Here is a 23561-nt window from a genome sequence, read left to right as displayed (position 1 = left end):
AATGCAGTGAAGGATGTATTCCCTAAATGTACAAATTTGTTGTGCAGCTTTCACATAAACAAAAATGTGAAGGCCAAATGTAAATCACTAATTGCCCAAAAAAATGCTTGGGATTATGTCATGGATTGTTGGGGATGTTTGATTGATTGTCCTTTAGAACAGCAGTTTGATGAATGCCTGATGAAGTTCGAAATGGCTTGCGCACCTTGGCCAATGTTTGTTGACTATGTCATGGAAACATGGATAATACCACACAAGGAAAAATTTGTTTCCACCTGGACTAATAAGGTGATGCACTTAGGAAACACAACAACAAACAGGTATGAAACTGTTCAACTATTTCTATTAATGTTGATGAATTGATGGAATTGTATTATTGTATATGTTTATTTTTATTTGTGTATTTGAAATGTAGGGTTGAATCTGCTCACTCGTCTTTAAAAAGATTGTTACAAAATAGCATTGGAGACTTACGCAGTGTGTGGGATGCCATGAACAACATGATTATGTTGCAGCACACGGAGATTAAAGCATCATTTGAAACAAGTACACATGTTGTTGGACATGTGTTCAAAATAACCTTATACAGGAGGCTTCTTGGAATGGTTTCAAGGTATGCTTTAAATTAGATTGTTGCTGAATTAGAGCGTGTTGACTATGCTGGCAAGAATCCCTCAAGTTGTGGTTGCATGGTGAGAACCACGCTTGGTCTTCCTTGTGCTTGTGAGCTATCCAAATATGTTAGTCGTTGCATCCCACTAGATTCAATCCATATGTTCTGGAGGAGACTTAGTTTTTCAGACCAAGGGTTATCTGAGTCCGAGGTGAGCATCAAGGAAGTAATGGAAACAATATCCAAAAGATTTGAAGAACTTGATGTTTGTGGCAAGTTTACTCAGAAGACTAAACTTTGGAAAATTGCATACCCTGATCAGAATTCGATGTGTCCTCCTCCAGCAAAGGTTAACACAAAGGGGGCACCGAAGAAAGCTATGAGCAGGAACCCTGTGGAAGCAATGCCTTCCAAGATTATTTTGATGATGCCAGAGTCAAGCAAGTTTCAAGAATCAAGATCAAGATTCAAGATTCAAGATTCAAGTAAAGAATCAAGACTCAAGATTCAAGAATCAAGAGAAGACTCAATCAAGATAAGTATTAAAAGAGTTTTTCAAAACATTGAATAGCACAAGAATTTTTCAAAAAGAAAATTTTTTTACCAAAGAGTTTCTCTCTGGTAATCGATTACCAGAAGGAAGTAATCGATTACTAGTAGCCAGTATTCTTTTCAAAAATGATTTACAAAGATGTAATCGATTACCATAATCATGTAATCGATTATCAATGTTTTAAAATGTTAGATTTCAAATTTCAAGAGTCACAACTTGTGATAAAACTTTTTCAAATCATTTCAAACTTGTGTAATCGATTACACAATACTTGTAATCGATTATCAGTGTTTCGAAATGTTTTGATTTTCAAATTTAAACATAAAGAGTCACATTTGTTGATGTGTAATCAATTATACTATGATGGTAATCGATTACCAGTGACTGATTTCGAAAAATAAATTTCCAAAAGTCATAATTCTTAAGGTGACTTGTTTCTGAAGATTTTTTCAAAATTCACAACTTTTTAAGTGATTAGTTTTCACAAAAGTCACAACTCTTAAAGTGACTAGTTTTAAAGAAATTGCTAAGAGTCACAAACTTTAATTTGAGTCATCAAATGATTATAAATATGTGACCATGACACGATTTTAAGAAGACTGGTTTCCTTTTATGCATAATAGATTTCCTTCATCTTTCAAAAAGTTTTTGTTCAATACTTTCTCTTTCAAGAAAAGTTCATTGACCAAAAACTTGTGCTATTATTTTTATTCATTCCTTCTCTCTTGTCAAAAGATTCAAAGGACTAACCGCCTAAGAATTCTTTTGTTTCTTCCCTTCTCCCTCTTGACAAAAGATTTCAAAGGACTAACCGCCTGAGATATCTTTTGTTTCTTACAAAAGATTTCAAAGGACTAACCGCCTGAGATATCTTTTTCCCTTTCCCTTTAAACAAAAGATTTCAAAGGACTAACCGCCTGAGATATCTTTTGTTTCCCCTTACAAAGATTTAAGGGACTAACCGCCTAAGAATTCTTTGTCTTAACACATTGGAGCGTACATCTACTTGGGTTGTTATACTGAGAACAAGAGAGGGTACATCTCTTGTGGATCAGTTCAAGTGGAGCGTACATCCACTTGGTTGTTCAAAGAGAACAAGGGAGGGTACATCCCTTATGGATCTTTGCTTGTAAAGGATTTTACATGGTTATTGGAAATCTCAAGAACCGGTGGTTGCTTGGGAACTGGATGTAGGCACGGGTTGTTGCCGAACCAGTATAAATCTTGTGTTTGTCTTCTTCTTCCCTACACTCTTTAATTTCTGTTGTGTACTTTTTATTTTCGCTTTACTTTTGTCTAAGTTATTGCTTTTGTTCTTTACTTTCTAATAACTTAGTAGTAAAGCCTAATTGAATCTAGTAACATTAAGAAGGATAAGTTTTTAATTAGTCAAGTCTAATTAATAATTAATTCAACCCCCCCCCCCTTCTTAATTATTCCAAGGCCACTTGATCTAACAAACCCAAAGTCAACAAAGCGCGATCCATCTTACTGGGAGTATGTGGATGCCTTTGAATCTATGCAAAATAGCAATTCGTCGGTGAGGCGTACTGCATCATCCTCTGAGCAACTGAATCAAAGAACGATGATGCCCATGTTGGACCAGTTTCAGCCATTTATGCACGACTTCATTGATAAGATTGTTGATGTCAAAGTTGATGGTAACCGTGGATATCGATCGGTTGCCGGTTTATTAGGTATGGGTCAAGACTCTTGGTCGGTGGTCCACAACCATCTGCTTAAAGAACTTGTCAAATTCTCATAAGACTATATCAAGCTCTTTGGTGGCACAGAGAGATTTGAAGAATTAAGGATGTCACTACTTGTTAATGGGTTAACCAAGGTATGTAATTTATGTATTTGATTTTTAAGACTTAACTTTGAAATTAAGTTTGACATGTATATATGTTTCATTCAGGTGACTACAGATATGTGGATGGATATAACGGACATAGGACATGTCATTGCATCAAGGTATAACGTAATCGTTGTCTCCTTGTCTAAACAACAAAGCACGACATTCTTTCCTCTTAGAAGTCAACCGCTGGCAAATTCTTCATTGCATTGTATAATTTGTATCGGTCATGTGTATGGCAATCATTTTGTTGAGGTACATTGTAGATATGAAGTGTTTTTTTTTATATTTATGCATTGAGTTTTGTAGGATTGAGTTAACACTTTTTTCGCATGTACAACAGGTTTATTTAAAAGAACGTTGTCCCTTAACGCCTGTAGCATTGTTATGGTCTAGCAATTGTCATCCTCAGGCGAAGCCGTGGCCAAATCCATATATTACCAGAATGCAGCATTACAAGAGCTTCGTGATGTTCAAGGGAGACTATGTTGACATAAATGATGATTGAACATGTAATTTATAATGACTGATCGTTTTGAATTGGATATTCACATTTATCTGTTACGTCCACAACAAAATTATTACTTAATTCTAAAAAGGCATGTATGATATATCATTGTATGAGTTGACAACACATTGTGAAAAAAGGTGTATGATAAATTGTTGTCTGCATTAACATAAAGCGCGTGAAAGGACCTTGCACAACATGACTACACATGCAGATCTGATGCAAGCTAAAGCATGTCACATCATTGGTGTAGTTGACAACACATACAAAAAGCATGTGCATGCGTATTTTTAATCTTTAAAAAATGCAACACTGATATTAAAACTCATCTATATATATGACACAGTCTAACACTGTAAAAAACCACAAGTTTCAATCGTAACCCAACTCTTACAAAAAACTATGGCATTCTTGGGAGAGACAAGCATTCAGACAGTTGTGAACTCCACATTAGGTTTTATTTTTCCAAATGGATCCATTGTTCACAACGACAGTGGTGTTTCCTTTCAAGCTTCCACTCCAGTTCCCATTCAAGTACCTAACGAGTGTGATTTTCAAATGTTAAAAACCATAATACACAATACCTTTAAGCTAACTGACTAGCAATTTTTGGATGAAATTTACTACCGACAGCCTTTCACATATACAGGTTATCAATTTCGGTTTCAATGTATGCAACTGAAAGATGATGCTGATGTTAACATAATGTTAATGTGTAATCATGAATTTTCGTTTGTTGGTCTGATTGAGTTATTATGTAGCATTGCTAGAACCCCATATGGTATTTTAAACTTACTTCAAGCTACTATGACCCCTACTCATGATGCCCTGCTATATTACAATGGAAGGTGGAACATGTCACGCCAAAATGAGTTTGTTGGTTACTCGTTCACAGGAAAAAATCCCAAAAAGTTTGACATTCCCACTGGATGTATCATGGATGAACTGAAGGATTTGATCAAGCAAATTGCGCCTACTGGGATTCCCCCTTATGGTATTGATGAAACACAAATGGTAAGGCGATTGTTTTTTTGGAAACCAAGTCACCATGAGTATTCAAAAAAAGTTATAGAATTCGAAATAATTGAACTCAAAACTAATGATGACGTGATGAAGGTGTTGATTGAGTCTAACTATTGGAAAAAGATTGGGCCAATACAAATTTTAGTTGTTTTCAGTAAACCTGTACCGGAAATGGAAGACGAGTTGTCATTGTCGCAAAATTAGCATGAGTTAGTTGTAATATTTGATACAAATTTAATTTCGTTCGACTATGTTGAAGTTAATGTAATGTTTGAGTAGTTGGATGTGGATTTGCTAGTCATGCTCTCTCCCTTAACACGTAATGAATATCATTATGAAAGTTCTAATTGTGTTTCACTAACCCTATGACACCAGCTCCCTTCAAAGGTAAATATTGCATTTAGACCATGAGTTTTCATCCATTGAATTTTTTTTTTAACGACACATCTATCTTTTGTTGGAGCTAACAATTTTATTTAAGTTAGATATAACATTTATAAATATATTTAAGTTAGATAGAACTTTTATAAATAGTAAAAATTTTCATTCAAGTATTTAATATAACTATATATTTAAATTCCAGATTTAAACTCAAAACTATTAATTTAACTGAAGCAATTTTACGGTTTACACTAATTAATCTACACATTTGATTTGGTATTTGTTTTTTTTTTGTTCGAAAAAATATAAGATTCATCGATTCGGTATTTTTTATCACTAATTTTTACCATACAAATGTAATTTGTGTAAATCATAAATATATTTGACACCTAATAAGAAAAAAAGAGAAAAGGAGGCAATTCGTTAAAGTCATTTTCGTTTTTCTTGTAAAAGACTTAATTATATATTATTACCTTTAATTTTTTTTTTGTAAAAGACTTACTAGTGTATGACTTAATTATATATTGTTACCTTTAATTTTTTTTTTGTGCTGAAAATATATATATTATTACCTATAAAAGTTAGTAGTGTTTTAGTATTATATATGTCTAATTATAAGGTTTTATTTTTTAGTCTCTTAAAATAAAATATAAATGTTATGCCTAATTATAAAATCATAAAATATAAATACGGATTTTTATCTGAGGAGAGAAATTAAAAATAAACATTACTAATGGAAATAAATAAAACCAACATTACTAATGAAATGGGTTCAAGTACAATATATATATATATATATATATATCGAATATCAATATAAAATATGTAAATAAACTACACCTGATCCGTGCGCCGCCTGCGTCGAGACCTAACATATACTAGTTGGTCCTATGTGACACTCCTGGCCATCCTGAGGCATTCTTCGATCACCTCATGTGTCGATGAGCCTAGCGTGACCACCCCTAGGCTCAAATGACGCTCCAACCTCTCAGCAATCCCATGGCAAACTTCCTGTTAAATATAAAACAAACAGATCACACAAATTATTATGAAAATATTGACGTAAATGACGTAAATTATTAGTATTACTTACCACTGCATGTCTAGGCTCCTCCAAAGCGGGCCTCGCAGATGTTGACGGTGCTCCTAGCTCCGGCACGTGAGGGATATTTGTCTGTGGGGCCTGAGGGATGACTCGGGGTTGCGGAGCATGACCATCTGGCAGAGGATCTGATGCCTAGCCTGGTGTCATGAAAGGATGTGAGATGCGAAAGAACCAGTCCATGTAGTCGCTGGCACACTGACCTGGCACAGCGCACACCTCACCTGCTAGAACCATATGGTCCAGGTAGTGCATCCACCTGTCGTGTATATCATCATACGACACCCATGAATCGACAGGCGGAGCAGGAATGGTCTGGGTGTATCCAAACTGCCGCATGACCCTTTCTGGTCGGTAATACACAGCAACGAGCCCCCAGCGCAGGAGACCGAAATAGCACGAAATCAAATGGAAGTCCTGGACCGATCAGTGCTCCCCATATGGGATCCAACAGACATCCAGAATCCGGAGTCGGTCTAGGCGCTGCCTGTATGCCGGTGTACGTATGTTCTTCACGGTCTTCTTCGTCGTAATCCACCTACAAGCACGCGGTGAATCCTCGCCGTAGTCCTGATCAGCAGTGGACTCCGCGACTGAGGGAAAATGCTCGTATATCCAGCACTACAGATAGGGGTGGAATAGGCCAGGCCGGCCTACAGGGGCCTACGACCTGGCGTACATAAAGTCTGGCCTGAACTGGCCTATTTAATTAAAAGGTTAGGCTCAGGCATTTTTAAAAGCCTATTAAATTAAATAGACCAGGCTTAGGCTTATTAAAAAGCCTTATAAGCCTGATAGGCTGGCCTATATATATATATATATATATATATATATATATATTGGGTACCAATATATAATATTATTTTTTGGATACAATTAATTTTTTTTTAAACGATCAAACTTTGATGACACATTACTGCTCCATAACTTCTATTCCTATAATCAAAGACTTTAATTACAATTTAGGTGTGAGTCATGTGTCCTTTTATATTCCTCATTATTTTGATTGACTTTCCTTTTTTTTAACTTTCCTATTACGTTCCTACTCCATAAAATATTAAATATTTATTGTGAAGAAGGCTTTTAAAAAGGCTATCAGGCCAGGCCAGGCTTTTAAAAAGGTCAGGCCGAGCCAAAATAAAAGCCTTTGATAGACTATAGGTCAGGCTCAGGCCTCAAAGATTCATCGTAGGCTAGGCTCAGGCCTTTCAAAGCCTAGCCTGGCCTGGCCTATTCCCACCCGTAACTACAGAGGTAACATCAAAATGATAAACATTAATAATGAAAGTCTAAAAAAATTTAAAGTTAAACATTATTGAACCTCAATGAATGAAAAACATGTTTGTTACCTGCAGTAGTGTGATGTAACCGCCAAGATGTCAGTTGCTGCTGACAGAGGAATCGTTCAGTTGGTCGTACATATGCACCAGCGCAGCTACTCCCCAGGCGTACCTCCCGGTCTGACTGAGGTCACGAAGGGCCTCTAAATACACAACATGAACATTGGTTGCACTCTTGTTAGCAAACAGAGTGCAACCCAGAAGATGAAGAAGATATGCGCGAGCCACAGCTGTCCAATGACCTGCCTCGCATTGGCACTCATAGATATCACGTACCCATTGCAGGCGTATGTATGGTCCACGACACTGCCCTGTCTCAACCCTGGCAACCTCTGCAGAGACCATCAATAAGTCCATCAGCATCTGAACCGCATCATCCACGTGCAAGGGCTGAAAGGCGTGCTAGTCGCCAGCCACGAGCAGATGCAGAAGTGAGGAGACGTCGTCCAGCGTGATCATCACCTCTCCCACAGGGAGATGGAAACTAGACGTCTCCCGGTGCCATCGCTCGACAAACGATGACAAAAGTCCCCGATCGCTAGTGTCTACCAAACACGCGATCAGAGGACATAGTCTTGTCCCAGCAACTAGTCCCTCAATGGCAAGGACAGACCTGCCTAAACTATGGACCTTCCTCCCGTGAGAGGATAACTTCAACTCAGGACGCTTCTGAATTGAAGTATAAAGGAACGCAAAATTCATTAAAATCATCATTTAAAGGAAAACTAATTTCAATCATAAAGTATAATTACCAAGTAACTAAAAATAAATATTATAAATACATCTCCCGTCCATACGCTGCAAGCAACGTGATCCGCATACTGGGTCAGCACGAATGGGTCACTCGGACCACCCGGAAATCCCTCATGCTCATCCTCAGCAGCCTGCGCGCCTGTGTCTGCAGGAATGTCTGCCCCAGTGTCCTCTACATCAACTGGTGCCATCGGGTCATTCGAAAATACGTCAGCCTCTACATCTGGCACAGGGACCACTGGCTCATCGTGTGTCGCAGTCACAGGTACTCATTGCCTCCGTGCGGATGCGGTAGGTCATCGATGCTGCGGAGCATAATCGAAATCATCACGATCTCCTCTGCCCACACCTCTGCCAGTAACGTGACCTAAGGCACGACCAAATCCTCTGGTCCTAACCATGATCTGCAAATGAGTACCGCAAATTCCATCACTGATTTCATTCACTCAAATTTCATTGGTCTAATGCAAATTTCATTGACTCAATGTCATGCAAGTTGTCAGCATTTAATTGAATGTAGGGCTGTCAGTCACTCAATTATTTATTTTAAAAGTTGTCAGGATTTCATAAGATGGGAATGTAAAATACCGAGATGTTACATCACATTCATCATTTTTTTAATTATCTTCATTTGTGTGCATTAATGTTAAAATTACTCTCAAAACCAAAGTTTTTATTCATGTGCATGTTTTGGTCTTTGTAACAACTATTTGTGCCTATAACAAGTTACTTCTATGACAAAGTCTGCACATTGTTCCTTCTTTTTAGGACAAGTCTAATGTTTAGATTTAAAAGCTATCATATAATAGACAAAGAACACTCAACCTCAAACATTTTGGCTCAAATTGAGCTTCATATAAGTGTTTCATTCAATTTTTGGATCAAAAACAATTTCTTGCCAAACAAAGGTCTAACAAATTCTTGCATGTTAGCTAACTTTAATCTTTGGATCAAAAACAATTTTCCTAACTTGCTACTCAATTAGGTTGCTTCACTACTTACTCTAAATGACAGCAACAACTACAAAAGACATTGGTAATAATAGAAGATATAAGACTAATCTTGGAAATAATATTAAAACATCTACATCACTAAGTGGTCAAGACTCAAGACCTTTTTTCAGGACCTAAAGGATTGTCCAATGCACATGTTGTTTTTTGTATCAGATGTTATTTCTGTTGTGACTACTAAGGTCAAAATAAACAAAAAGTAACTTTTACTAAACATTGACTAACAGTCTAACACTATACAATTAGTATACGCTTTTAAATCTATGTTTTCACCCATCTACTTGTTCAAGCTGACCTGGGACCTTTAGATAACTAAACACCAAAATATTTGCCATATAAGAAAGGATTCTTATGAGCATTTTCTCAGATCACAGAAACTGAAGTTGGTCCATGTGATATTGTTAAATGGTTAAGAAGGGTTGGTTTAGCATGTTTAAGAAACTCTTTTTATGGGACACACATTCCTCACAAGATATCGCCTTCAATTACAACTCGAACTAGGCCAAGATGACCAAATTGTTGTGAACTAAATATATTGTGCATAGTAAACCAAAAATGTAGTGTCCATAGTAAAATTTAATTCAACCCAAAAAAGCCCCAGCAGGTTCCAAGAATATAATATACAACATCGCAGTTAACAATGTTCTTGCTAAATTGACAAACCAAATTGTGACAACAATCTAATAAGAATCATCCAAATTACAGGTATTATTTAATCTTCTACCAAAGTAATGCACAATGTTGAAAAAAAAATTTATAATATATAAAGTACATACAATCCAGACTCCAAACAAACACCTTGGGAGAAAGAAACTCAATCCACCAACTTAATCAGTAACCTGCAAATTTCAGAACAAAAAGACACCAAATTCAAATGTTATTGTATTCTACAAATAATCCCCCAAATTTCAAAGTATTACAAACTAACCCTAAATCCTAATTTCAAAAAAACTCACTATTTTTTAAATATTTCCCAATTTTAAAAATTAAAGATGAAACTTACAGATCAACTTGATCCGTAACTTTCATAAACCATCTTACGGATCAAGTTGATCTGTAAATTTCATCAACCACCTTACGGATCAAGTTGATCCGGAAGAAGCTTACGGATCAACTTGATCCATAATCTTCACTTCTACTAACCAATTTTTACGGATCACCTATAAAACGCTTACGGATTAAATAAAAACGCCGACAATCGAAGACGAACAGCTGCTTACCTCGACAATGTCGACGCGGAGGGAGAACACCACCCTCAAAATGCCTGGGCTACTCAACACCAACGAGCACCACAATTGCAGAACACAGACTCCCGGCGTGGAGGAAGAAGACGACGCTTATGGCTGGAACGCGGCGCGGAGGACCAAGGTCAAGCTTTTCTGAAACCAGCAACCACTTCACGCAAAGAAAACGAAAGGAAGAAGAACGCGACTTAGGTGAGGTCAGGGGTGAGGAAGGAGACCGAAACCACTTCACGCCAGCAAAAAGAAGAAAAATGGTGAGGGATCACGAGGAAGAAGAAGGCCAACGCGGGAGGGAGGGAAGGAGAGAGATGAACCGTTTATTTTTAAAATAAAAAAAATTAAGCCAGGTGTACAAAGGTATTTTTGCATCAACTGTTGAGTGCACCAACAAAAATGTTGGGTGCACCTAGCAGCACTCGCCAGTGTACAAACATGAGACCAACATAAAGGATATCCAGTTCACGAGTCAACATCCAAGTTTCTCTTTGTTGGTTCCGAGTGTTATGCCCTAGCGCCCAAAAAACTTTCCAATATCTCATATACTCCCTTTTAGATTACTAGCCCAAGGGAAAAATTAAGTGTCAATCAAACAACCCCATCATTTAGATCATGCTTAAAGATAACATTTAAAACGAAAATTTGATTAACAATCAACCTACTAAAGATTACCTTAAAATACTGATGTCAAGAGTGTATATGCATGTGATTGCCTTTCGTGAGCTCTCATTGCAGCCAACAGAATCCATACCCTTATCATGTCAATTGACAAAGCCAGGTGTTACGGCCCAGTTCTTATTGACAGGCCCAAACGGATTGTTATTAGCGTCTGTAATTAAAAATAGGAAATAATAACAGGAAAAATATCTAGAATGAGTTTGTTAGGAATCTGTTTAGCTTGTTGTTAGTGTGTGTGCATAGCAGCTTGGTGTGCAATATGCTGCTATATATACACAACCTGCTGGAAAGTTGGTGAAGAATGAATTGAGTTTAGTTTTCTATTTTCCTTCCTCTTCCTAATTTCTCTGGAGTTCTCCCTTACTCGAAAAGGGTTTGTATCACCAAGTCAGGAATCTTTTACCATAAAACAAACACATACAAGGAAAGTATAAATATACTCCTCGTTAGACAACGAATAACATTAATAAATGAAAAATATTGATCCCGAACTACCCTGTGCACCCAATGTAAAATGATTGGTGAGTCACTGGAAGTTTAATAGCCAAATGTGTTCAGATATGCTTATAGTCTGTGACTTTCAATAGATAGTTGTCTAAGCACAATTAAATCAATAAAAAGTGGACGGATTGAGTACCTCAATTCATTCAGCTTAAGTCAGAAAAGGAATCAACACCTCCATCATACATGATAACTTTAATCTTACAATTGAAGCTAAATTTATCCAAAATTAAGTTTTAAAAAAGAAAAGGACAAAGGTTAGTATTTCAGAACCAAACTCAAGGGCTGACAGCAGCATCACTTTGGCCATCTAAACCTTCGACTAATCTCCTTTTGGCAGATTTGGTTCGATAACACCATACCTCAAAAGCCTCGCTCAAGTCAGGATATCCAACTTCCCGGCTTTTAATCCAGTCTGCCAAAATGTCTGCTTGATCATTTGATGGCAACGTCAATATCAGTGACACAATTGCTCCCTCAATGGCCTGACACAAATCTTCATCCATTTTGTAAGGAAAACCAGTTTCCTCAATGGCTTTTGAATCCAATAAAGGCTTCATCTTCCGAACATATGGAAACCAGGTCTTTAGCAATTGCACCCGACACGGAGCTGGAAGAATCACGCTACCATAACCAACTGCTTCCAAAACTTTACATGCTACTTCTATCAATTTCACTTTCAGCCCCCACATGACATGGTCAAGCTTCTTGTCTTCAATGATCCCCAAAATTTTGCTTGAGATTGCCGACCAGTCGGAAACAAAATTCTTCATTAAATCCATCTTTGGGAGTACATTACACATCCATTCAAGATCAGATACCCTTTTCATTATCCTATCATACACACCCTCAAGCTCAAGGGTAGTGCCCAAAATCAAGGAAGACAAATCCATTTCAAATGAATGAATGATGTTATAAAAACCCATTCTTACTACTGATTGTACTTCATCATCAGACATGATGATAGTAGTATCTCCATCTTCTCCTAGCATGTAGTCAATTTGCTCTTGAGCAGAGATTCGCAGCTCATCTCCAAATGGAAAACATGGTCCCTCAATAGACACGGCAAAACGAACAGCTGAAACAAATATATCTTTTGTAGTACTTACGCCTCCTGCTTTGATGTTAGGTATTTTTGACATGGCCACCGAACTGTTTCAATACCACATTTAAATTTGTAATCCTGTGTTCATTCAGAAATGATCTCCAAGTTTAGAACATACATGCCCTCACAGCAAGGTAATAGCAGCAACTCTAAAACTCATTGCAATAAAATAGCTTTAATGGGAGACATGACCACAGTCCAAGTCTCAAGTGGGGTAGACCAATGAAATAATCTATAAGAAGTCTGCTTTCATTTGAAGTGAAACATTTGCAGAAGCAGCAACATTTGAATCCTCCTCTATATCCCAAGGTTACTAAAGTCTCAAGGGCAAGTTTGCAAGGTAGATATAACTGGAAATATTCATGGACAAACTGCAATGCCAATAAAATACGAATCACAATCCAAGCAACATAATATTTTAAGCTTCAAATAAGCATGATACAACAGAGAATTAAAAATCAGGCAGGCTGCACAGGCATTTGCCAAACACAAGAAAAGCAAGCAAAATGACATAAAGCATAACAAATTGTCTCATGCAAACTATAACAGAATAGCTCATCAAAACAAAAGTATCTTACCAAACACATTACATCAATAGGGGAACACATGCACACCCTATAAATGCTAGAAATTTGGATTCGCAGCTGTCACATGGAACCATAGGACAGAAAAAAATAAGAGGAGACCATCAGTTCTTATATTGAGGGCCCCAAACTCGTTTCTTTCTCTCTCCAATTGATCTCAAGCAGTAAAAGAAACAATGAGTGCATCCACAACTTCACATCTATGCGGGTAGATGTGTGGGCATTCAAAAGTGGTTAGGGGAAAAAGGAGAGGAATTATTTTAGCTATATCCATTCTCTCCTGTCATTACCACCCACTTCTCATATTCCTTTCCTCAGAAATGAACTAAACCCATAATCCTATGGCTAGTCATTAACCAATTGAACATGATCCCTCCTTTTTCAAAAACCATTTTGAACAGATTCAGGTATATTAGCATAATTTTTCCATGGATCGGTTTATCACGCAATACAAACAAACTACACAACTAACATAGTTGCTTTCACACAAGAATAACCATTCTATAACTAGTTGGAACTAGGAAGCACAATAACCATTGTCAGCTTAGAATTAAAAAGGCAGTACATGAAACAAAACAACATCAAGTTGAATTGAAGCCTATGGTTTTCAAATTGAAGGATTAGTGTGCAGTCACAAACTAATGCGTGTTTCATGACAAGCCTTATATAGAAAGCATGAAACACAAAGAAATATTATCACAACTCACAGACTCTATCTCAAAACTAAAGCCACCATAAGAATACAAAATCTGGCGTCTCCGAGACATATTTCTAGCACCCATGAATTTTTGCCAATGTTTCAAAGAACATTTCAAGTGGAAAGATAGACAATATTAAGAAAACCAGTGAAAAAGGAATGGTCATTGACAGATAAATCCAAAAGATTTGAAAAATTCAAGCTAGCAGAGCAGACATCAACAACGCCACAGCTAGGAAAAAAAAACATCATATACAGAAAGAAACAACAACAAAATAAAAAGAAGAAAAAACAACAAGAGTAAAAATATATACATAAATAGATAAAAAGGGGAAGTAATCAAATTGGGACTTGAAAAACAACTACAGTATTTTAAATCAAACAAAAGCTGATTATCTTTGTGCTAAAAGGGTGTCTTAGTTAGATCAAACGGTAGAGATTTTGACTTTACACACACAAGCATAACCAAAGAAAGGAAGGCAATTAGAAAATAAAGATGAGAAATTGAAATTTACCTTCAAATCAGAAGAACAGAGGAGGAAAAGAAAAGTTCTCAATTTGATTTTGTTCCTATCCTCACTTCACCATCTTCAGGGCTATAGAATAAACGCCCGAATAATACTACGTCGTTTAACTCCCAAGCTTTATTATTAAAAACTGAGTTACACTACTGTCTACAAGTGGTGTTTAAGAATTAAATGATTTTTTTTTTCAAAATTTGGATTTATTGAATGTGAAATTGAATACCTTTTTTACGTCAAATTGAATAATTTATTTTAGGGAAAATAAGTTAGGGGATTGACAAAATTATAAATGAACAATGCTGGAAATATCACTTTCAATATATTTTTATTAGTATATAAATATTTTATAAGTTGTGTGTTTTTCGGATATAAAAAAGTTTAAATGGGTTGGATCTTAAGATTTATTATAGATCACTTACTAATAAGGTTTTCATATCAACCGTGGGAGTCACTTCTTATGAGATATAATTTCGATCCTTATCAATTACTTTTATAGGTGAAGTTGTATGTGTTTATATATATACAACCTAATTTGCATTGTAATGTTTGTTGTCCCACAAGATTTTTGTTTCCTTTTAATATAATATATATAAATTTCTCCCATAAATTAAAATATAGTTAAAAAATTATAATTTAAGTATTATACTCACTAATTTATCCTCGCATTTTTTTCAAAATATTCTTCTAAACATTTCCAAATAGATAGAGAACTTTAAGTACCTAGTAAACTAGTTTTTTTAACCCGTGTAATGGATAAAAAGAGAATTTGACTGTTTTTATTTAAATTTTATTTATTTAATTAATTATAAAAATAAGCATAAACATATGCTAAAAAATATGATAATTTTTATTTGATTTTTTTTACGGTAATTAAATGTTCAAATTTATATGCCTAGAGCAAAATTTTATGAGCACATCTAAAATTTTGTTACATTTTTTAGGGTTTTATTTTCATCCATGAATATAATGGAATACTCATTTGTCTTCCAAAAACATGATTATAAAAAAAAGATCACTTAAATCGATTAACTCTGCCGTAAATTGCACATATATAAATAGAATATATAATAATTTAAAAAATATATTTTATATATTGTTAAAATAAAAAAAAATATTTTGATATAAAAAGATATTTAAACATTATTATATAAAAGTTGTATATATTAAAAATACATAGAAATATCTAAGAATCTCTAGATATAAAAAATCAATGATTATAAAAAAAAAATCATCCAAATGGATTTACTCTAATATGAATACTCTTAAAACAAATAAATATAAATATGAATTAGTACAATATAAATAACAGAAATTTAAAAATTATTAATATAAAAATTATATACATTAAAATAGATATAAATATCTAAGAGTCTCGTGACATTAAAAAACAAATGATTATAAAAAAATTAATCAACTCAATGGATTTGCTAAAATATAATTATTTGTGTGATAGATGAATACAAATATGGATCATGATAGTATAAATAGATTATATAATAGTTTAAAAAAATATATTTTTTATACTTTCAAATTAAAAAAATAAGGATATTTTGATATAAAAAAATATAAGCATCACCTCATATAAAAGTGCCCATGTTCCAGTGCAATGCATGGAACAAATTATTCTTAGGAGAGTAATATTTTTATTATTTTAAAAAATTAAAACTCAAAAAAAATAAAAAGAAATAAATATATTTTTATAAAAATAATAAGACATGAAACATAAATCTATTTTATTTTGTCATAGTCAAAAGCATGTTAAAGAGAATACATTAAAAAACATGTTCAAAAAATACCCTTATCTATTGTCATCGCCAAAGGAAAGAGTTATTAGAAATTATTTACGCTGAAATTTTAAATGAATTCTAATATCTTAGAGTCAATAATAGTCTTTAATAAGTTCTTAATTTAACTTATTTTTTATATAAAAAACATATTAACTTTTTATGATATAAAATTATATATATTAAAAAGTTACAATCAATTTTAACCATATCAAAATATTTTCGGTCAAAATTATAAAATGACTGTTTTTCTTTTCTTATTAAATTACTTTACAATATTCTCTTCTAAAAATATGACCGACCCATTAACAAAATATTTATATAATTTTATATCTTAAGAAGCTGAATAATGTTTTATTTTATCAATCATACTTTTCAAATTAAAAAAATATAATATATAAACTTGATAAGTTATCTTCTTTTTGTTTCATTATTTTTCACTTTACTCCATCATTAATATATAGCATAATTTATTTTACGTAATGTTCATCATAATATGTAATCCACTTGTACATAAGTATTTCAATAATTTAATTGAAATTTAATTCCTTTAAATGTATTGATCAAGTTAAAAAAAATATTTTTTTTATTATTATGTACACAAACATAAAAAATATGTTAAAAATACTATGCAAGTGTAAACATACATAAATTTACAAAAACCAAAAAAAATAATTATCTATCTACAGTTATAATCACTTTGTAATCATAAAAACCATCCTTTAAGTGCAAAGACCAAACAATAATTATATTTTAGGATCATTCTTAGCTTCCTTGCAATTTTGCAATTTATGAAAACAAATGATGATTTTTTTTGTAGATATTAATGAAAAGGGTTAATTTCATATTAATCTGGAGAAGATTAAGGACATGTGTTACTAAAAAAATTACGTTAAAGGATCATTCAAATATAGACCGTCAATTAATGTTAATAGTTAATTTAATGTAAACTGTTAATTAATATTTCAATTTTCATTTTTTTTAAAAATAATTTAAAATTAATTTTGAATTACATTATAGAGGAATTCATGTTATAAAAAAGGTACATCCTGGATCTAACAAATTTGTTTTGCTTTGCTCCCCTTTTCACCCTACTTACCTAGTCTCTCAAAGAGCAAATTAATTAAATATAAATCAAGTTTAAATGCATAGATTTCATTATTCATTTCATGAAAAAAGTCCATTATTCAGGATCTCAAGCTCACCATTGTCACTCTATCGATCTGATTTCTTTATATATTTAATAAGTTGAAGAAACTTATCATTAAAAATATAAACAAAAATTCTCTATTCTTAGTTTACTTCAAGGAAATTCAATTATCATTAAGAAATTCAATTCTTCAACCAACCAATGACTAAATAAAAAAAGAACTACATGAAAGATCTTTTAATTTTTAATTTATCACTAATTCAAAAATTCCTAGAACTTTTTTCTTTGAAAATATAAGCAAAATAAAGAGAGAAAAAGAGATCAGATTTTTTTTTGACAAACAAATGATTTCAAATTGAAATTGAAATTAGCAGGACAAAAACAATGAGTGTAGTTTAAGGGATTTTGACACACAAAAAATGATTAAGAAATTTCAAATTGAAAATCAAATTCAATTGTTATGATTTAATAACAAAATAGATTAAATAAATAATCACTACTGGAAAAAAGCCTTCTACGACACTGGTTTTATGGCGGTTATACAAAAATCGATGTAGTAAGTAAAGCGGTGGCATTTTTGTAAATAATTGTAACCTTTTAAAAGCGGTTTCCTCAAAAACAACTTTAAAAATGCTTTACGACATCAATTTTTAAAAACCGTCTTCGAAAACATGTATTTTACCACTCTCTCATGCTGATGTGGCACGTTTTAATTGGGCTAGCTTGGACAATCCTAAATCTCACTTTTCTTTCTACCCTCATTCTTCTATTCTCATTGTCGTCATAGAGAGAGAGGGAGAGAGAAGAAACATCGCAAGAGCTGTAAGGCACACTTCACTACTCCGTCGAGCGTGCACTGCATCCTAATGAGCGTTCCAAGATGCCAGCCATGGATCTGGGCAGTGAAGGCTAGAAACTTCAGGACCATCGTAAAGAAGGTGAAGAATATTGTCGTTGTCGAAGAACAGAGTGTAGAAACCTGAGGACCCGAAGGAATATGCACTTTTGCCAACGGCAAAGAAACTAGCAAAGAACATGCCGTTTGAAATAACAAGTGATGAACCTTTGAAGTGGTTTTAGGCAAATAGGGTTTGGGCTTTGGAAGGTTTATTCTCCGCTCTCGTCTGAAACCTGAAACCCTTTGTTCATCGTCGGCGGAAGCATGTCATTGTCATCATCAAGCAACGGCTACGACGTGCCATGGGTAGAAAAGTATCGTCCCAGCAAGGTCGCAATCATCGTCAGTTACGAGGACGCCGTCTCCAGGCTCCAAGTCATCGCTCGCGACAACAACATGCCCAATCTCATTTTATCTGTACGTCTCTCATTTCACCCCTTAAATTAACTATTTCTTCTTTCTCAATTTTTTATCATAATTTCTAACCCTCCCATTTTAGGGTCCTCCTGGAACCGACAAACCCACTAGCATTCTCGCTCTCACGCACGAGCTTCTCGAAGGACCAAATTGCAAGGAAGCTGTCTCGAACTAAACGCTTCGGATGATAGGTACGTTTTTGTAATTTCTCGATTCAGTTTTCAATTCTGGACGATTTCCTGTTAATTTATCCTTTCACTTTTGGTTATAGAGGAATTGATGTTGTGAGGAACAAGATCAAGATGTTTGCTCAGAAGAAAGTCACACTGAGCCTGGGGAGGCACAAGATAGTAATACTGGATGAAGCTGATAGGTGAGTTTTCATGGTAATTTTTAATTTAATCCAGTTAACACTGTTAGTTGCATGTTCTTATACCAACATTAACGATTTGAACATGATTGTGGCTGTGCATGCATATCAAAGATTCTAATTTGTGTTAGTGAGTAATAACCTACAGAATTAGTTGTCATAAATTCTTAGATGGTGTACCTCACATCTTTATGTTGTTTAGTCTTTTTATATCAGCAAAGAAGCTGATTAAATTATATGTTAAGGAGTGGGACCTGTAATTACATATAGCAATTTGGGGCTACCTCCAGAATGGTATAGAGCACTGGGATGGGTGTTCCCTACGTGGGCAAGGACGCATTCTCTTGACACGGGAGAAGCTGTCAACTTTCTAAAAGGTGTTGTTGTTATAGCTGACCGGATTGTTACAGTAAGCAAGGTCATAATTCTGCAAACTATATATTCTACTTCCTTCTGTTTTATTGTGTCAAATATTAGGTATTTCTTTGTTTCTCGGTATCCTTTTTGTTCCTCATATTGGACACTAATTTTAAAATGTTGTTAATCAGTCAAAACATAAAACTTTTCATCACTATGATAGTATGATATCATAATAAATTAAAATTTTTGTAGAAGATTAGTGACTTGTATTTACTATGTAATGATATGCAATGCATAAAGATCTGCCTCTCTTTTCCAGGGCTATACCTAGGAGATAACTACCAGTGAAGGTGGATGTGGTCTACATGATTTATTAAGCAGTCAAAAAAGTATTCTCAGTGGTATGTTTTTAATTTTTATATATATTTCTTCTTCTTAAAGCATACAGTTTGAAGCTCATCCTATCAAAGATTTATTTATGACTGATATTTTGGTGTTGATAACATGTGGTTTATACTCCTAAAGCAACTGTAAATCTTCTAGCAATATTCAAGCTTGGGTGAAATAATTATCTTCGGTGCAAATGCGTGTCTCCATTAAAGTTTCAGATTATATGTTTTGCATTTAAGCTTGATGTTGTTGTTGGACATTGACACCCATAAAAGTAGCTTTATTTCAATGTAAACTTACTAAAACTAATCAATAGGGGGATTAACAAATTTTCTATTCTTGTTACACAAGTACCTTGTGTTCTTCTCAATTTAACAGTCAGTGCATATCATAAGTATTTCTTTTACTCTATTGTGAATCAAATCCTATTTGAAAGCAGTATTTCATGTTTACTGGATTTGATGGCAAATAACTAGTATCACAAATTTGATACAATAATGAGGCTAGAAGTCTTTTAATGAATTGATTAGAAGACTTCATATTTGTATATCTAATTGCAAGATTTTTCCCCCATCAAAAATGCTTAGAACCCTGTCCAACTTCCAATTTTCTGCAACACCGCAACTAAGTTTTTATTAATTGTTATTTTAGAGTGACTAATTTTAACATGCCTTAGTTTCTACACCCCGAAATTAATTTGATGATTTATTCATTGGTGTTAGGATCATTCAAGTATAATACCATGTTTATTGCTTGGAAGGAATGAGAAAATAGAGATGAATTAAAACTTTTGAAATTTGAAAAATTCTATTGCTTGATTGAAGAAAAAGAAGAAAGAAAAGTTTAGAGGAAAGAAAATTCGAGAAGTAATTTTAAAAATTTTCTATCCTCATTTTTTTCATCTCATCGAAACACAGGGTAAGTGTCACATTGGTGGCAAATCATTAACATAAAATAGACAAGATGAGGGGCAAAAAGGGGAAATGGGCTAGAGTTAAGGAGGCTTCAATTCATTTTCCGTTTTGTTTTGCCATCAACTAGTATTGTTCAGATAACTTGTTAGTCAATTAGGTAATGCATTTGGATAAAATGCAAACGCTGCTTTGGACTAGTCAATTAGGTAATGTATTTGCTTGGAATTCTTGACTGGTGTCATAGAATCTGTTGTATTGATACTGGTCTATATTTTGAATAGAAAATTGTTGAAAGTCCCTTTAATTGTCAGAATAACATCCCAATTCGATTTCACAAATTCACTACTTCAGTAGAAAAGAAATTGTTAGTTTTCAAGCACTAAAACTTTCGATGCTTCTCGTCATTATTTTTTTCCTCATGAAGCTGCCTTATGCTATCAATTGTACAAGTAGTTGTGACTTGTGAGTCAATGTATGTGAATTTGAACGCAAAACAAAAAAATAATTCTTTATTGAATGATGTGCCTTAATGCTCAAACTTGTAACAATTTTATTTTTGACTAGGAATCACAAATGGAATTGATGCCACTGAATGGAACCCATCATGTGATAAACATATTGCTTCCAACTATTCTATTGATGACCTTTTGGGGAAGGTTGCTTTACACTTTTTCCCTTTATCAACCTTCCTTTGTATCTCATTAGCTGAAATTGTCTTATTGTAATTATATGTAATGTACAGGCCAAATGCAAGATTTCGTTGCAAAAGGAATTGGGTCTTCCAGTGAGGCCTGATTATCCAATGGTAAGTTTGTTATCTGCAATGCAAAATTCTGCTCACTCTTTCTGTTATTGACTTTGGCCGAAACTTGTAGATTGGATTCATTGGAAGACTGGACTACTAGAAAGGTATTGACCTGATTCAGTTGGCAATGCTAGAGCTCATGGAAGATGGTGTTCAGTTTGTAAGTGATTTTGTATATGTGTTCTATAAACACATGATGTGTCAATCACTAATTAAATCCCTGGCCTATCCAAAAAAAAAACTAATTAAATCCCTAGACATGGTGGTGTCAAAATGTAGGTTGTGTTTATCGGTAGGGTATAAAATATATCTTGAGATGTTGCAGAATATACCTGCTAAATAAATTTTAAACAACTTGATACTTGCCATAAAAAAATCATGTGATTGATCATTCTTCAGATGTAACCTCCTTGTATGAATATTTTCATTTGAGAGTAATTGAGGCCCCTTAAATTCTAATTGATGGATGTAAGTATAACTTCTGAGTTTTGAGGAATGTGTTGTATATTTGTGACCCTCTTCCATGGCTAGTTATTTTCCTTATTTTTTTCCAGGTTATGCTAGGTTTAGGAAACTCTATTTATGAAGACTGGATGAGTGCAACAAAATCAGCTTATAAAGATAAATTTCGGGGTTGGGTGGGATTCAATGTTCCAATATCTCATAAAATAACTGCAAGGTAATCCAAAATTTATGAATAGGACACTTGCAGTTCATTCAAAATTTCCTTACTATATCTATATCAATTATGCTTCTTATTGTATTCCAGGTATGGTCAATTGTGATATACTGTTAATGCCATCTGCATTTGAGCCCTGCAGACTAAATCAATTGTATGCAATGAGATATGGAACTATACCTGTAGTTCATGAAACTGGGGGGCTAAGAGTAAGTCAATAAAATATAAACAATTGACTAGTGCAACATGATTTCTTTGCCTTGATATGCTTTTCTCTTTGTACAGGATACTGTTCATAATTTGAATCCCTATACTGAAGAAAGTAAAGCTGAAAGCACTGGGTATGTTGTCCATGAGCTTTGATTTATTATTCTTCAATTATCCAATTGCCATATTTTATTAATAAACTTTACAACACTTTGGTCCAAGTGAAATTAACATAGTTATAGCATAATAAAAAAAATGGAACCTGTGTAATAAGCGTGCCTCTTATTTTAATTTCTTGTTGTGAATCATGGCAGTTAGAGATTTCTTATTGCTGATTACTAAGTATAATACAGTGATTAGAAATAATTTAAATTTGTAAAAGAAAGTAAGCTTAATACAGTGACCAGAAAAACTCCCATAAGCCTGTACATGCCTGGATAAAATGTAACGACATGTAACTTTGCCAATTATAAATATACTTTATAAGAACAGATTGTGGATGTGATCAATATTAGCCAAAAAATATATTTTTACTATGACCAGCTGGGAAATAGATATTTTGTGTCTAATTGCTTTTTCATTTTTTTAAAAAAATAATTAGTGGATAATTTACGAAAGTAGTAATTATTATAAAGATAAAATAGTGATTATGAATTTAGTTATAAAAATAAAATAAGTATAAAAATGTGTACAATAAAATATCCAATTGTCTTTATATATAGTCATATACCTTCTAAAGACGGTTGTCATGAAACAGCCGTATTAGAAAGCATACACACTAAGACGATTCTTAATCAACCGTCTTAGAAAGCTAACATTCTAAGACGGTTATCACATCAGAACCATCTTAGAAAGCAAGGTCTGACAGACTTTTTAAGACGGTCCTGATGTAATAACCGTCTTAGAATGTTTGCTCTTCTAAGACAGTTCTTAAACAACCGTCTTAGAATGTCAGTTTTCTAAGACAATTATGATGTAACAACCATCTTAGAAAGTTTGTGTTTTCAACAACAATATTTTTTAGAACAGTTGTTAATTAAAATTCACTTTTAACGACGTTGACTATAATGATGGTCAAGAACCATCGTTGAAATTCTAATTTAACCGTCGTTAAAAAAC

General features: G+C 33.9%; 2 protein-coding genes and 1 pseudogene across 2 annotated transcripts; 1 reads left to right on the top strand and 2 right to left on the bottom strand.

Annotated features, from left to right (window-relative positions):
* Nucleotides 1-5767: 5767 nt before the first annotated feature.
* Nucleotides 5768-8529, bottom strand: LOC114410611 (annotated as a pseudogene).
* A 3069-nt stretch (nucleotides 8530-11598) lies between these two features.
* Nucleotides 11599-14577, bottom strand: LOC114409437 (BTB/POZ domain-containing protein At3g05675-like). Its single transcript, XM_028372901.1, has 2 exons — nucleotides 14460-14577; nucleotides 11599-13034 (listed from the first exon to the last, which is right to left on the bottom strand). The coding sequence occupies exon 2, from the start codon at nucleotides 12698-12700 to the stop codon at nucleotides 11837-11839; it is 864 nt and encodes a 287-aa protein (XP_028228702.1). The 5' UTR covers nucleotides 12701-13034; nucleotides 14460-14577; the 3' UTR covers nucleotides 11599-11836.
* Nucleotides 14578-19019: 4442 nt separating this feature from the next.
* Nucleotides 19020-22598, top strand: LOC114410610 (soluble starch synthase 1, chloroplastic/amyloplastic-like). The gene is made up of 6 exons (XM_028374571.1): nucleotides 19020-19090; nucleotides 19358-19496; nucleotides 21494-21556; nucleotides 22111-22235; nucleotides 22378-22444; nucleotides 22521-22598. Exons 1-6 carry the CDS (start codon nucleotides 19020-19022, stop codon nucleotides 22596-22598), a joined length of 543 nt encoding a protein of 180 aa, XP_028230372.1.
* The last annotated feature ends 963 nt before the right edge of the window (nucleotides 22599-23561 follow it).

This window comes from Glycine soja, chromosome 4, assembly GCF_004193775.1.
Source record: "Glycine soja cultivar W05 chromosome 4, ASM419377v2, whole genome shotgun sequence".
Classification (NCBI taxonomy): domain Eukaryota; kingdom Viridiplantae; phylum Streptophyta; class Magnoliopsida; order Fabales; family Fabaceae; genus Glycine; species Glycine soja.
The sequence above is the reverse complement of the archived record's forward strand: the minus strand, read 5'-3'. Positions and strand labels throughout refer to the sequence as shown.